The sequence below is a fragment of the Triturus cristatus genome, chromosome 8, assembly GCF_964204655.1.
Source record: "Triturus cristatus chromosome 8, aTriCri1.1, whole genome shotgun sequence".
Taxonomy (NCBI): domain Eukaryota; kingdom Metazoa; phylum Chordata; class Amphibia; order Caudata; family Salamandridae; genus Triturus; species Triturus cristatus.
The window spans coordinates 1,130,178,400-1,130,192,131 of NC_140591.1; the positions used below are offsets into that span (position 1 = coordinate 1,130,178,400).

Here is a 13,732-nt window from a genome sequence, read left to right on the forward strand (position 1 = left end):
CGGTAGCCTGCCCATAATCTCACTTCTTCCACTGCCGAGTCTACTTCTGTACCTCATTTAGTCTCTGTTCATACACCTTCTGGAAACTTTTTCACCAGGGAATATGGTGTGCTTTCTAATGCTAATGCAGTCAAGAGTGTTCTGCACAGGCATTATTGGCATGCTTCTAGAAATCACAGAATAGACCCTACATTAGCACCCATTTAATATTCATATTTTTGCTGGCATTACCTCTCCTAAAAGCTTTAGTGAATCACTATCCGAGCCCTATTGTCATATTCATATTCGGCATCACTCATGAACAAGCCGGAACTTCACCCTATGTGCCGTTGAATCTGATGTCGCTATAATGCAGAGAGGGGGAAGGAATACTCCACCCAAAGCAAAATCCTAGTTTCCCGCAGTCCCAGCATGCCACTTTAGCTGTCAGCTAAATTATACAAAAAAGTGATGGAGGGAATGCTTGAATTAATGTCGGCCACTGGTAGTTACTCGGGCCTCATCCCAGTCCATCGTTATTTTGCACACCATGCCACCTAGTTTTCATCCTAGCCATATGCAGATCACCATCTGCCCTGCTGCATTAGGAACCGTCCAGCCCCAATTGCCAGGCCATGTCCTCCCTGAACTGGAACACAAGTAACTCAAGACCTGTTTTGCCGTTCAGAAAGGACCATCATCCACATGTAGCTTGGTCCCAGTGGCACAGTCAGTACGGTACCCATGTTTCGGCAAACGCATCCCAAGGTGTCGTACTGAAGTATACAGAAAAGTGATGCTTGAATTACTTTAGTCTTTAGCTGCCAACCTTTACATGTAAAGATTGAGTTTTCTGCTGAGCCGTCCAAATGTAACCTTGTCTGGCTGCTCCATAGTCTACCCCCCGCTTCGCTAGGGCTAGGCATTCAACGTTTTGCTATTTGGGCGTCTGCCATCTTTTGAGTAGAAGTGCAGCACTCCGCGTTCTAGCTCTTCTTTGCAATCTTGGCTTAGTTATCTGTACGCGACCTCTACTTTGGTTTCCGCCTGTGGGTTCTGCCCTAGTAGTTCTAGCATGCTTTTTGATGTAGAATCGTTATGGAAAAGGGTTGTGAAAATTGAAGGTAAGGATGAAAAATTGAAAAAAAGCTGAAGGTTCATGCGATTAATGGGGGAAAAAAATGAATATGCTACTATTAGGCTCACATCTCAAATGGAAAACCTTCAATAGAGAATGACCGAGCTAGAGACGTTGGAAGAGGCTTTCACTAAAAGTAAAAATTAGTGCACTCAGTTATTTCTTAACCTTAATGAAGAAAAAAATGTCAAATAAGCTATCCACTGACTTGGAGGTCATGAGGGCAAGAATAAAAGAAATAGAAACATCTGAAGCTAAAATAGATAAAATGGAACAACAGTTTGTATCAGAGCTGGAAAAGATCAAATCTTTGACATTGATTTTTGTAAATGAAAGAAAGCGGTTTCTTGAAAAGGAGCGGAAAAATGAGAAGTTAATTCATGACAAAGTAAATATTATACTCTACCACTGACAATGGCCAAGACACAGCTGGTGCCAACTCGCACCAGAATTGCAGTGCCAGACTGGCTCTACTGTGCTATTGTTTGGTAGCTATGCAGACAAACAGAATTATGCATAATTACACAAAATACATTTTGCACTAAAATAATTACCCAAACGGTCTATGCGGGTATAAATTCTACTTGAAAATGTAATTTTGAGTTGATTTTGAGTTGTTTGTGTTAAAAACACTGTTGCTTGTGTTCAGATTTTGTAGTTTTGCGCTCAAAGATTGCCCAAAGGGTCAGAGCGGGTAGAAAATGAACCTGAAATGATTGTTGACCACCCACGTTAAAGAAACTGCAGCTCAAGTTTCAAAGGCTGCCGTTCGCGTTCGGATTTGTAGTTTCTTGCTCAAACATTATCCGAACTCTCCACTCGGGTAAAAAAAGCTACCTGGAATGCTGCTCTCGTTCAAAAATGATCCATACAGTGCATCAAAATCTACCCCCAAATTACATGATGTGGCGTAATCTTGAGAATGTCACTATGCAAAATTACACCAATTACCCTTCCGTAATTAACATTTCGTCCAACCCTAATTTTCTTGGCTTCTCTAAAGAGTTTCGCAAAGAGAAAAGCAGCCATAAGTAGCTACACTTTCCTGCACTACGTCGAGATGTAAAAAACAGAGGTGGTAGAAGTTGAAGGGTATACCACACAGGTGGTTGAGCACTACACAGGCATCCCCTATCTGTGAACTACAACATTGTGTCACAGGCTTTGACTCCAACGGTTGGAACAATGGGTGCCGAATGACTTCCAAATCTCACACGAATTGTTTGTCATCTCCTTACTCTACCTGCAACAGAGCATGGCCTTGCATTGACCTCTAGTTGAACTCCTGAGGACCATATCCCGAGGAAAGAAGGAGCACAGTTCACTGTCTCTACAACAGGCCAACATAGATATCCTTGTTATGTGAGAAGAGCCTTGTCTTGCCCAGTTGTTATCGGCATTGATGGCCATTCGCTCATGATATGACACTGGTTTCAGAACAATACCCTGCCCAGAATTCCATCCTGTGTCTTGTCCCAACTGCCAACCTGTCAAACAGTGCCGTCTTCAAATCCCTGTCAAGCAATCACTGCCGTCTCTAGCTGCATGTTTGCAATGCAGACATTAAAATCTGACCATGCAACCCAGTTCAACCAGGTCAGAGTAGGTTCAGGACAAAATGGCTCCCAGAAGAAACCATAAAATACACTGTTGCATAGTTGACAACATGAAATTTTGTGAGAATGCTACTAAGATTTCATATTTAGGTTTCACATTGGGACTTAATTTTTAATGTGATTTGCTCTGCATACATAAACTGCTTTATTCGGCCCTCATTTGCCACTCTATGTAGTTTTAACCCAATTTACATTAATTTACATCCTGCACTAGTGATTGAGATCTATAATCCTATGCTTGTGATTATCTTTGCCCATCTTGAATGTCTATTATGAATTTGCAGATTGTTTTATATGGCTAGTACATAGCCAGTATTAAATATGTAATGTCTTTTTTTTTTTTATTCCTGTTTTGATTTTTATTTAATGTATTTGTTTACAACTTTTATGGTTGCATAAACCCGATAAAGAATATTTTAATGACTGACACTGTTGCTCCTCTTTCAAATATATTTCTCATGTATTTCTCTTGCTCACCTTCATAACACAAGTCTTTGTTGCTCTTCCATTCTTAGCATCCCTCTCTGCTTTCTCGGACCTGGGTGCTTGAAAAGGGATCCTACAGGTCTAGGACAGATTGCATGCTTGGGGCCTGAAGACATAACTTTTAACAACTGCGTGGGATACACCCTCTAAAGAAGATCTTCATTGTAGAGAAATCACAGCCCATGTACCATAGTAAAGGAGACCAATATGAATATCCTTTTGGGGCATGAGATGGCCGTGCCCCTCAAATATGTTGCAATGCTGCTTGGTGCCACCACAAAAGCAGGGGAGAAGGGTCTGTGCCTGTGTGGAATTTGCACTGTGACATGATTTCTTTCTTGATCTGTAGTCTTCCTCTTTATTTTACAATTTAAACAAGCGAAAACACTTAAGGAAATGCTTCCTCATGTTCTTTTCAAATTGATATCATTACAGATCATGTGAGGAAGCCAAGGCCGTTAATGTGGACTGCTGTGACAGAAGAACAAAAGATGACCGTTCCAGAAAAAGTTAGGAGGTTGCAGGCAGACCACCAGGTGAACATCGAGCGACACATGTAAAAGGGGGTGGGCATGCGGTAGTTTTTAAATATTTCGTCTTCTGCAAAGATGTAAAAAGGGACTCTGTCCATATTTTTAGGTCTTGCTTCTAGATAGAATAATTGTGGCACACTGGTCGCAGTCATCCCTGGCCCAGAATACATGGAGGGCTTTCGTAAGGGAGAATAGTAGTTGTGTTCCATCACAGAAAGTTCACTGATCGTTTGTTCAGGGGGGCATATGGCAGACATGGACTACTGAACCCAAATGTGGTGGATAAGGTCATTTGTCCTTCGGTCTGTCCTACTGTGGCTCTGCAAACTGGACCAAATACAGCCTTCCCTGCATTTGACTTTCAGGGTAGTGAGTCTAAGCAGCCCAAGGTTTGTCAGGGAGGTAGTGTTGGGGGTTAAAGGGGGGGGGGTGAATGCTGGTAAGAGCTCAGAACTTAACAGATGCAATAATAATATCCAGCCTACTGTTATTTTGAGCCAAACAAAGTACTTTTAATCTCACAGTAAAATAGGAAAGCCATAAGGGTTGTAACCTAGGTCATGTTCATCGATGGGGCACTGCATCCCCCTTTGCCAGTACTCTTTCCCGTTCGGGTCAGGATTCCATGATTACACACACCAATGTGCTACAAGCCTTAGCATCGATCAGACACATTTGCACTTGGCTTCAAATATTCTCAGAGGTAAATTGCACCACTCATTTAAATGTCTTCCATTTATGAGGCAAAATTTGCAAACCTGCGTGACAGATTTATCTGCATGTGTTAGTCTCCGGTCTAAGACTCCTGCTGGTGATCCTCGCTGCCCTAGCGGTTCGGCAGGAGTGGTCGACATTCCCAACCTCGCAGACATTCCACTTGTGTGTGTTCCAAAGTGCAAGCCTTGTGTTGGAGCATTGGTTACGGATTCAGTTGCCGGAGTAGGCCTGCATGACAGCCCTCTGCAGCGGCAGCCTTAAAGGCTGGTTGCAGACTGGTGCTCTGTTTCAGCAATTGCAGCCTCCTATCCCGGTCATCTGTGGTGGTATGTTTTCAGCAGCTGAGGGCTTTGGGCTGACCAAGGCTTTGTGTTGGATTGCGTTGGATTGCTGGTTGACATGGTGGTATTTAGTCTTGGAAAGTCATAATGCAGTTCACCAGCAACAGCTCTCGGAGACTAGGGGATACCTTTGCAGCACAGTCCTCTCCTATCTTCGGTCTCCATTAAAGTCTAATTTCTCTAGGTGTTTCCCATACTGGGTTTCTCCTCGTGGACAGTCCTTCATACTGCTGGGCCAGGAATGCTTCTAGCCTCTTTCAGCAGTGTTTTGGGATTTTCAGTACTTCAGACAGACCCTCAGCAACTCCAACAGAAAGTAAACACTACAAGTGCTATCCCCACACCTCTGGGAGTTTGGCTGTAAGGCAGGCCTAAGCCCTGATGACAGAGCAGCTGTCTGGATACTCTGCGGGGCACTCCCTTCCTTGGTCAAGACGAAATGGAAGTGAAGCAAAGCAGGGTGTTTTGGATTTTACATAAAGTGCATGTGGATCCACTGACTAAGATTTCATAACTGGTTTAGGGTGGTGAGTCTTTCAAATGTTATTTTCTTGCTGGGACGCAGACTTTGTGCATGGTGATGGCACTTGCAGTGGGTAGCATTGGGGCTAGCTGCAAGCAGTAGCATCCTAAACAAGGTCATAAGAACTGTGAGATTTGTGCACCTCGCGGGAACCTACTGGCCAGGGCCATAGCCACGGAGGGGGCATTTGGGGGCCAGGCCAGCCCATATACATTTTTCCCCCTCCCAAATAACCCAGACAGCTTGCACAGCATTTATCTGTTCAACGTGTCTAAACAACTGCATTCTCATTTGAATGCATACAATAGTAGAAAAAAACGAAGGCGCTGGAATTTAGAAAGTGAATGAGCGATAAAAATGCCTTTCAATTGTGTTTTAGTCTTGTCACTTTTGTGGTGCCTTCAAAGACAGGTCAAAGTCAGGCTAGGTCTTCTGACAAATTGCTGATTTTAACATGGAGATGATGTTTACATTTCTTTCTCTGACTGTACAGTGAGAGTTTTGTGAAGTGAATTGTGTGACAATCTTGCTGTAGTACCGGGAGTGTGAAAAGAAAGACTGTAGGATTCCAGTTGTTTTATAATTTACAACCACATGTACATATCTGCAAATTAACTGTTCAATATACAGCAGTTATAAAAGCGCAAATGAAGCACATTTTGTTTTGTAATTCTGAAATGTAATGGAAATAAAGAGATGAATAGGAACAAAACATATCTTGGTAATACACACAACTACGGTGTTCGGTTCTGATGCAGGCGAAGTTTTGTTCTGCGCACAAACTAATTATTTAACAAATTTAGGTTTAAACATACTAATCTAATCCTGAATTACCCTCAGAGGCATTGGTGCTCCGATGGACCTTGTTGGTTGCAGTGAGGAGTAAGAAGTAATGTGTCAGCTGTTGGCCACCCAGTGAGGACCAATTTATTGATAGCCAAATCACAAATAGCCCACTTTTTTGATTCTGTACCCCTTTACTTACTTCTGTGCCCCCTTTTTTGATTCTGTACCCCTTTGCCTTGTCTCCTTCCCGCGACCGCTCCGCTTCCCTGCTCCCGTCCCCGCTGCTGCTTCCCCTGCGGCCCCGCCCCCTCTGCGCCCATTCACTGCCCCTGACACACACCTCCCGCCTCCCAGCTGCTCTTCCCTCCCCACCTCCCCATATATGGCGGCCGCTGGCGCGCCTAAGTCAAGCCCGTCTGCACCCGTCCGCGCCAGGACCGCGCCCAGTGCCAGAACCCCTGCCCCCCGCACCAGCCATGAAGACCGCCTCCGCTACGACACCAACACCCTCGTCGCTCTCAACCCAGGAAGGAGACACACCTGCTGCAAGGCCGCCCCAAAGCGCACCCACGGTCCCTTCGCCTGCCGGAACTGCAGCTTCTCCTGCCGCGAAGGCGCAGAGACACCCGCAACGACGGAACCCAACCAACTCAGATGCATCCTGATCAACACCCGCTCAGCACGCAAACACGCCGTCGAGCTCTGGGACCTACTCGACACCGCATCCCCGGACGTCGCCTTCCTGACCGAGACCTGGATGAACGAATCCTCCTCTCCAGACATCGCCATAGCCATCCCCGACGAGTACAAGATCACCCGCAGAGACCGCACCAACAGAGCCAGAGGAGGAATCGCCATCGTCCACAAGAACACCATCAGGGTCTCAACAAACACCAACGACACTCTCAGCACATGCACTTCCAGATCCACACGGACCCCAAGACCACCCTAAGAGGCACCCTCGTCTACAGACCGCCAGGACCCCGGCCACAATTCTGCGACTCCATCGCCGACCTCATCAGCACGCACGCGCTGACCTCCACCGACTACATCCTCCTCAGAGACCTGAACTATCATCTGGAGAACGACGACAACAGCTCCTCCACCCTGATCGACAACCTCCCCAACCTTGGACTAAAACAGCTCATCGCGACGCCGACCCACATCGCCGGTCACACGCTTGATGCCATCTTCTCCTCAAGCCCCCACGTCGCCTTCAGCCACGCCTCCGAACTCACCTGGACAGACCACCACTGCATCCACTTCTCCTTCCGAAAACCCCTCACACACCACCGCACCCTACAGATCCCCCGCCGCTGCTTGGGCAAAGTCACTGAAGAACAACTACAAACAAACCTCGCACTCAACCCACCGACCAACCCAGACAATGGTGCACGCACCCTCAGACGCTGGATGGACGACTGCGCCAACACCTTAGCCCTGCTGAAAAAGCCCACCAACAGAGACACCAGCAGAGACCGCAGCAAAAGAGCCAGCTGGTTCACCCCGGATCTCCTAGCTTCGAAGCGCACCTGCCAGAAATTGGAGAACAAATGGCACAGCGACAAGACGCTGGACATCCACGCTTCCCATAAAGACGCTATCCGCAACCACCACCACCTCATCAGGACCGCCAAAAGGACCTCCATCAAAGACCACCTTGACAACAACGCACACAACAGCAAGGAGCTCTTCAACATCGTGAAGGAACTCTCCAACCCCAGCTCCAGCGCCAATGACATCCCGCCATCGCAAGCCCTGTGCGACTCCCTCGCCACCTTCTTTCACCGAAAGATCACCGACATCCATGACAGTTTCAACCCCCGGACGACCCCTACAGGCCTCGACAAGCCGGACCCACTGCACCCCACCGACCACGACTCCCTGACAACCTGGGCCAATGTGAGCATCGAGGACACAATCAAGACCATGGGCACAATCCACTCCGGATCCCCGTCTGACCCTCTCCCACACCACATCTTCAACAAAGCCGGCAGTTCCATCGCACCCCACCTGCGCAACATAATCAACCTCTCCTTCGAGACCGCTACCTTCCCTGAGAGCTGGAAGCATGCAGAGATCAACACCCTACTGAAGAAACCCAAGGCGGATCCGAGCGACCTCAAGAATATCCGGCCCATCTCCCTGCTTCCGTTCCCAGCAAAGGTCATCGAGAAGATAGTTAACATCCAGCTCACCCGTCACCTCGAAGACAACAGCATCCTGGACCCCTCCCAATCAGGATTCCGCAGCAACCACAACACCAAGACCGCCCTCATCGCCGCCACAGACAAAATCAGGATCCTGCTAGACAATGGCGAGACGGCTGCCCTCATCCTCCTGGATCTCTCTGCCGCCTTCGACACCGTCTGCCACCGCACACTACGCAAGCGCCTCCACGATGCAGGGATCCAAGACAAGGCCCTGGACTGGACCACCTCCTTCCTCTCAGGCAGACCTCAGAGAGTCCGCCTCCCCCCGTTCCGGTCCGAAGCCTCAGATCTGCGGTGTCCCACAGGGATCCTCCCTCAGCCCGACGCTGTTCAACGTCTACATGGCACCACTAGCACGCATAATCAACATAATCTCCTACGCCGACGACACGAAGTTGATCCTCTCCCTCATCAAGGACCCCCTCACCGCCAAATCCAACCTCCACCAGGGAATGAAGGCCGTCGCCGACTGGATGAAGGAAAGCCGACTTAAGCTGAACTCGGACAAGACAGAGATCCTCATCCTCGGGCCCAACCCCTCAGCATGGGACGACTCCTCGTGGCCCGCATCACTGGGGACACCCCCGGCTCCTACCAACCACGCATGCAACCTGGGAGTCATCCTCGACTCAAAACTCACAATGACCAAACAAGTCAACGCAGTCTCCTCCACCTGCTTCAACACCCTCCGTATGCTCCGCAAGATCTACAGATGGATCCCGACAAACACGAGGTAAACGGTCACCCAGGCCCTAGTCAGCAGCAAACTCGACTACAGAAACGCCCTCTACGCCGGAGCCTCGTCCAAGCTCATCAACAGACTGCAAAGAATCCAGAACGTCTCTGCACGCCTAATCCTCGAAGTCCCGCGCCGCGACCACATCACCCCCCACCTGAGGAACCTGCACTGGCTCCCCGTCGACAGAAGAATCTCCTTCAAGCTCCTGGTCCACGCACACAAGGCACTCCACAAAACCGGCCCAGCCTATCTCAACAGTCGACTCTCCTTCTACGTACCCAACAGGAAACTCCGCTCCGCTGACCACGCCCTGCATCCGTAGAACCACATCCGGAGGCAGGTCCTTCTCCCACCGCGCCGCCAAGACCTGGAACACCCTCCCCCTCAACCTACGACAAACTGAAGACCTGCTGACCTTCAGGAGACGACTCAAGACCTGGCTCTTCGACCAGTAGCAGCAGCACACCCCCCAGCGCCTTGAAACACTCACGGGTAAGTAGTGCGCTTTACAAATGACCTGATTGATTGATTGAAATACACCAACCTCAGGACCTTACTATAGATGTAAAGGATGGTGACAGGAAGACCAAACTTTCAGAAAAAGTTACGTCTAACGAGAATCATACCGACCAGCAGTTCTGCACACTACGCAGAACAGAAGTAGATAACCTGATGCTCTGAAAACAACCTATGACTCTCTGTAATGCAGTGAAATCTTTGTAACCGAAGATTCTATGGAAAGAACATTTGAGACACAAAGACTCTGACAAATTTTGAGAAATTCAGTTATTGTATTAACCCCTTGTGTGCCACGCCCTTTCCCCGCCCTGTGCCGGCCATTACATTAGCGGGCGGGGTTCATGATGAGCTGGACTCGTCATGGGCACAGCGCAACCGCGGCCCATGACGAGTCCAGCTCGTCATAGGCACACAAGGGGTTAAAGATCCAAAATCAATGCAATTAAGTGACCGTTTAAGCCGCTCAGTCATGAGTCTTACAACGCGTCACATTGTTAGTATAAATCTATAGCTGAATACAAGAATCCATAAGAGCCTAGTTTAGGTTAGGGTGTCCTACCGCCAAATAAGGCCGGAGGGTGGTTTCAAAAAAGTTTCTAAGCATGGTAAACAAGATCAGGTTAAAGTCCACTAAGGAAAAGTCCTTGGGCAAGGGGAGTGGAGCAATAATCAAGAAAGTTCGGGTCTGGTATATCACCGGATAGCTCCAATTTGTCTAAAAGGCAAGTTCATTCGCAAAATAGCGTCCGTAGAAGGGTAAGGAAAGTGGGTCTGCAGTAGAGACAAGAATGATCTCTGCATGAAGTCCAAAGCCAGTAAGCAAAAAGAGCCAGCCCCTCCTGGGGAAGTAATTTCTTGTAGTTCCAATATAATTTTTTTTTAAGGTACAAGGTGCTGGTACTTCGACTTTTCTCAGCTTCAAAGTTATTTTCCTAAATGTGTGCCAAGTGCACATCGGTATTCATTTGTCAAAATAGTTTTTTATGTTGTGTAAAGATTAACCAGGTTTAATGCTGTAACAATTGTATTGCAGTATTTACATAGCTTATACTACCCCTAAATGGGGCACTGAATCGTTTTCCTACGTGGGCGTCAAGCTGCGCTATTTAGGGTATGTGATTGGAAAGGTGCTGTCTTTGTTTTGTGATCCTATGTGGAAAGTGTTTCTATGTCGTGCGTGATGACTACCAAGATGCATTCATCGTGTTACGGGACGCAGCACCTAGCAGTGTGGTGGGTAATGTGTAAGAGACACAAATGTATAGTATATCGATTTTAAGTTTACTGGCAGCTTTGAATAGCTCTGTAGGCACCCTTTGTGGTATTTCTTATGATTAAAGTCTGCCTAGCGGTTTAATCGTCGGTTATCCTTTCAGAAATTGTGTGTCTAGGTGTGGGCCTGAACTGGAAAGGTTGGAGGGAGAGAGAAGGGGACAGATCTGCTGGGATAGACAGTGTTACTGTTAGCCCATAACTGAGTGTCATTGTGAGATGTAAAGAAGCTGCCATTGTGTGCAGATACTTGGGACCTGCAGTCAATGACTAGGTTAAGTCCTTCGATTTATCTGCAAGGAGTGACAGATCTTCTCAGTTATGCCATGCCTGATCATTTGGTGAAGACTAGTGTAGTGTTGCATAGTACCCGTAATTGTTTCGGAGTTTTATAGAGCGTGAACGTGACCCGAAGGTATCGGGTATCAAATTGTTTAACATGAGTACCAGTTGCTTTACATAAGGACACATTCATTTTTAGGTCTCGCCTTGTCATCGCGTAAGCGATTGCAAAGCGCCACTATAGAATACGGGTTTCAAAAGTGCTCCCAAAAAGCGGATTGCATGGCTAGCACGCGCACAATCACGCGCATCGTGCCGCCATGCAATCCGCCTTTTGGGAGCACTTCAAAGGGTCCGCTCCCCCGCCACCAAGCGCCCACGCGCGCCACGCTCCGCCGGGCTTTTTTTTTTTTTTCTTTTTTTTTTTTAATTTGCAGCGCCGTCCACACGCTTGTAATGGCCGCTCTGAGAGCCTCTCCTGCTTCAGCCCCCCAGCCTCAAACTGTGAAATTCTGCTGCATCATCAACTCACCCTATCTCTCAAAGCTGGTTTCCCCACACAGCCGTTTCTTGAATTTTAAGTTTGCCCTAACCTTCGAAGCCAGGTTTGTCACAATCTCTTCCTTGTTTAAAGCGCCTCCAGGACTGCTACTACAACGTGTGACCAATCACAGGCTGCTTACAAGCTTGAGCCTGCTGCAGCTGTAGACAAGAGGAGCAGACATTATTTGGGGCAATCAGTTCGCGCTGGCCTGGGGGCTTATTTGAAGGCATAAAAAGAACGCTTCTCATCACAAAGAACTCTGCATAAGAAGAAGAAACTCTGGCTACATAAAGCGCGGATGAAGCACGAGATAGACTGGCCACTGAGGACACAGGGACGCCAGACCGCTATGTGTTGGTTTTAGGGGCACCGCAACAACATATGCATCTAAACTCTAAAGGGATATGGTCGGTCAACCAAAACATATATGTATGTAGGTCGGTTATCATCATCAACAAAATAGAAACAATTCCAAAATTCACTCGAGTCTTCTTAATTATCAGTGGCTGGCTAAGCGCTCAACGTTGTTTAACTTAATCTGTTACAAGTGTGCGAAAGGGAGTGTGCGTAGAAAGTAACTTGTTTGTCTTTAAAACTTTTTATGGCATTGCTGGATTAAAGGAGGCATCAGTTAAGCTGAAGAGGAATAATGGGAGTACAGTGCAAAGATGGCCGATTTTTCATTTTTAACCCACGTCTCTGGGGCACCGATTCTATCGTTGGACTGAAAGGCTTTGAAAACCGGGCTGTCAAGTTGGGACTAACTTGCATTATACGTTTTTAAGGCATTGCCGAACTATTTCAGTATCAAATAATCGCGTTTACAGTTTAGCAGTCATGAAACGTTTCAGCTTTTTCGCTACTCCGTATCCGTGCTTTAATCTTTTTTGTATGACAGTATTTAAATAAATAAATGTGAAATACATATTTTCTTTATGATTGTTTCTCAAACGAAGAGTAGTTAAATTGATTCTCGAGTAAAGATTTCAAATTCTCTGAAAATGATGCTAGAACAAGATGGCCGCCATCACTGCCTTATTCCGTTCAGCTGTAGTCCTGCTTAAGCGACGCCTATTTCTATGGCAATTGTGGGCCGACCTGTATTGGGTGTGAAGGGTCAGCGGTGGTTACAGGATAGTCTCATGACTGTGGCAATATCGTTACTGTCAGTGCCAGTGGAGTGGATGTTCATAGGAGACGTGACAGCAGCAGCCACGGAGTGCCCGAGGTACATCACGTTATCATAATACTTTTTAGGAGTGGCATCAAACCTATCAGTGCAACCAGTCTTTCTGAAACATTGAACAAACCCCTTATGCACTGCAATAACGTAGATCTGCTATTGCAGGACCGCTATATTGATTCGTACAGTGTTAACAGAAGAGAAACCTATTCATCTACAGCACAGCTCTTTCCTGCAGCACAGTCATACTTACCTCCCCCCTCCCCTTTTTCCAAGCAACACTCCCTTGCAGTCAGCAAGTACCCTCTAAAACATACCAGAAATCTGTATCTCATGTTTATAATTGGGTCTGTGACTTCCTGATGCCCTCATGTGGACAAGTTTCACTCGACTTGACTGGTCTGTACAGAAGGCATGTACATAACCCGTTTTTGTGTTTAACTCCAGCTTTTGTATAGAAAGTGGGGAAAATGGTATACTGCAGTGTGAAAGTTGTACAACATGTAATACGTTTCTCCTGTGACTCGCACTCTGGTTTGTAAGTTTCAAGTTGGTCTGTGTATCTTGGACCTTTAATGGCAGGGGGACAGATGAGCATGTAGTCAGCAGTAACATACAGAATTTGACTCTGTGTGCTCAGGCACCCCCTTCTATTGACTGTTGACGCAGTGTCAGGGCGCATTGATGTGTGCATGACTTGCCCCGGGTCGCACACTTCAGGGTGGAGTGATGTGTACCTGACTTCTGAGGGGAGACACCCTATATTCCTTCTCGACCGTTTTTTCAAAACTAACATCAAACAAAATCAAACATGTTAAAGCATACATGAACAACAATTTTCAGTTCTATTAAGAACTCGGA

At 47.0% G+C, this 13,732-nt stretch overlaps 1 protein-coding gene across 1 annotated transcript in view; it reads left to right on the plus strand.

Annotated features, from left to right (window-relative positions):
- The window catches only part of CHST10 (carbohydrate sulfotransferase 10), a 219,908-nt gene that overhangs the window by 132,558 nt on the left and 73,618 nt on the right, over nucleotides 1-13,732 (plus strand). The window contains exon 3 of the mRNA XM_085622768.1: nucleotides 3,655-3,755. Coding sequence (XP_085478894.1) covers nucleotides 3,655-3,755 — 101 coding nt within the window. The remainder of the gene's footprint in view (nucleotides 1-3,654; nucleotides 3,756-13,732) is intronic.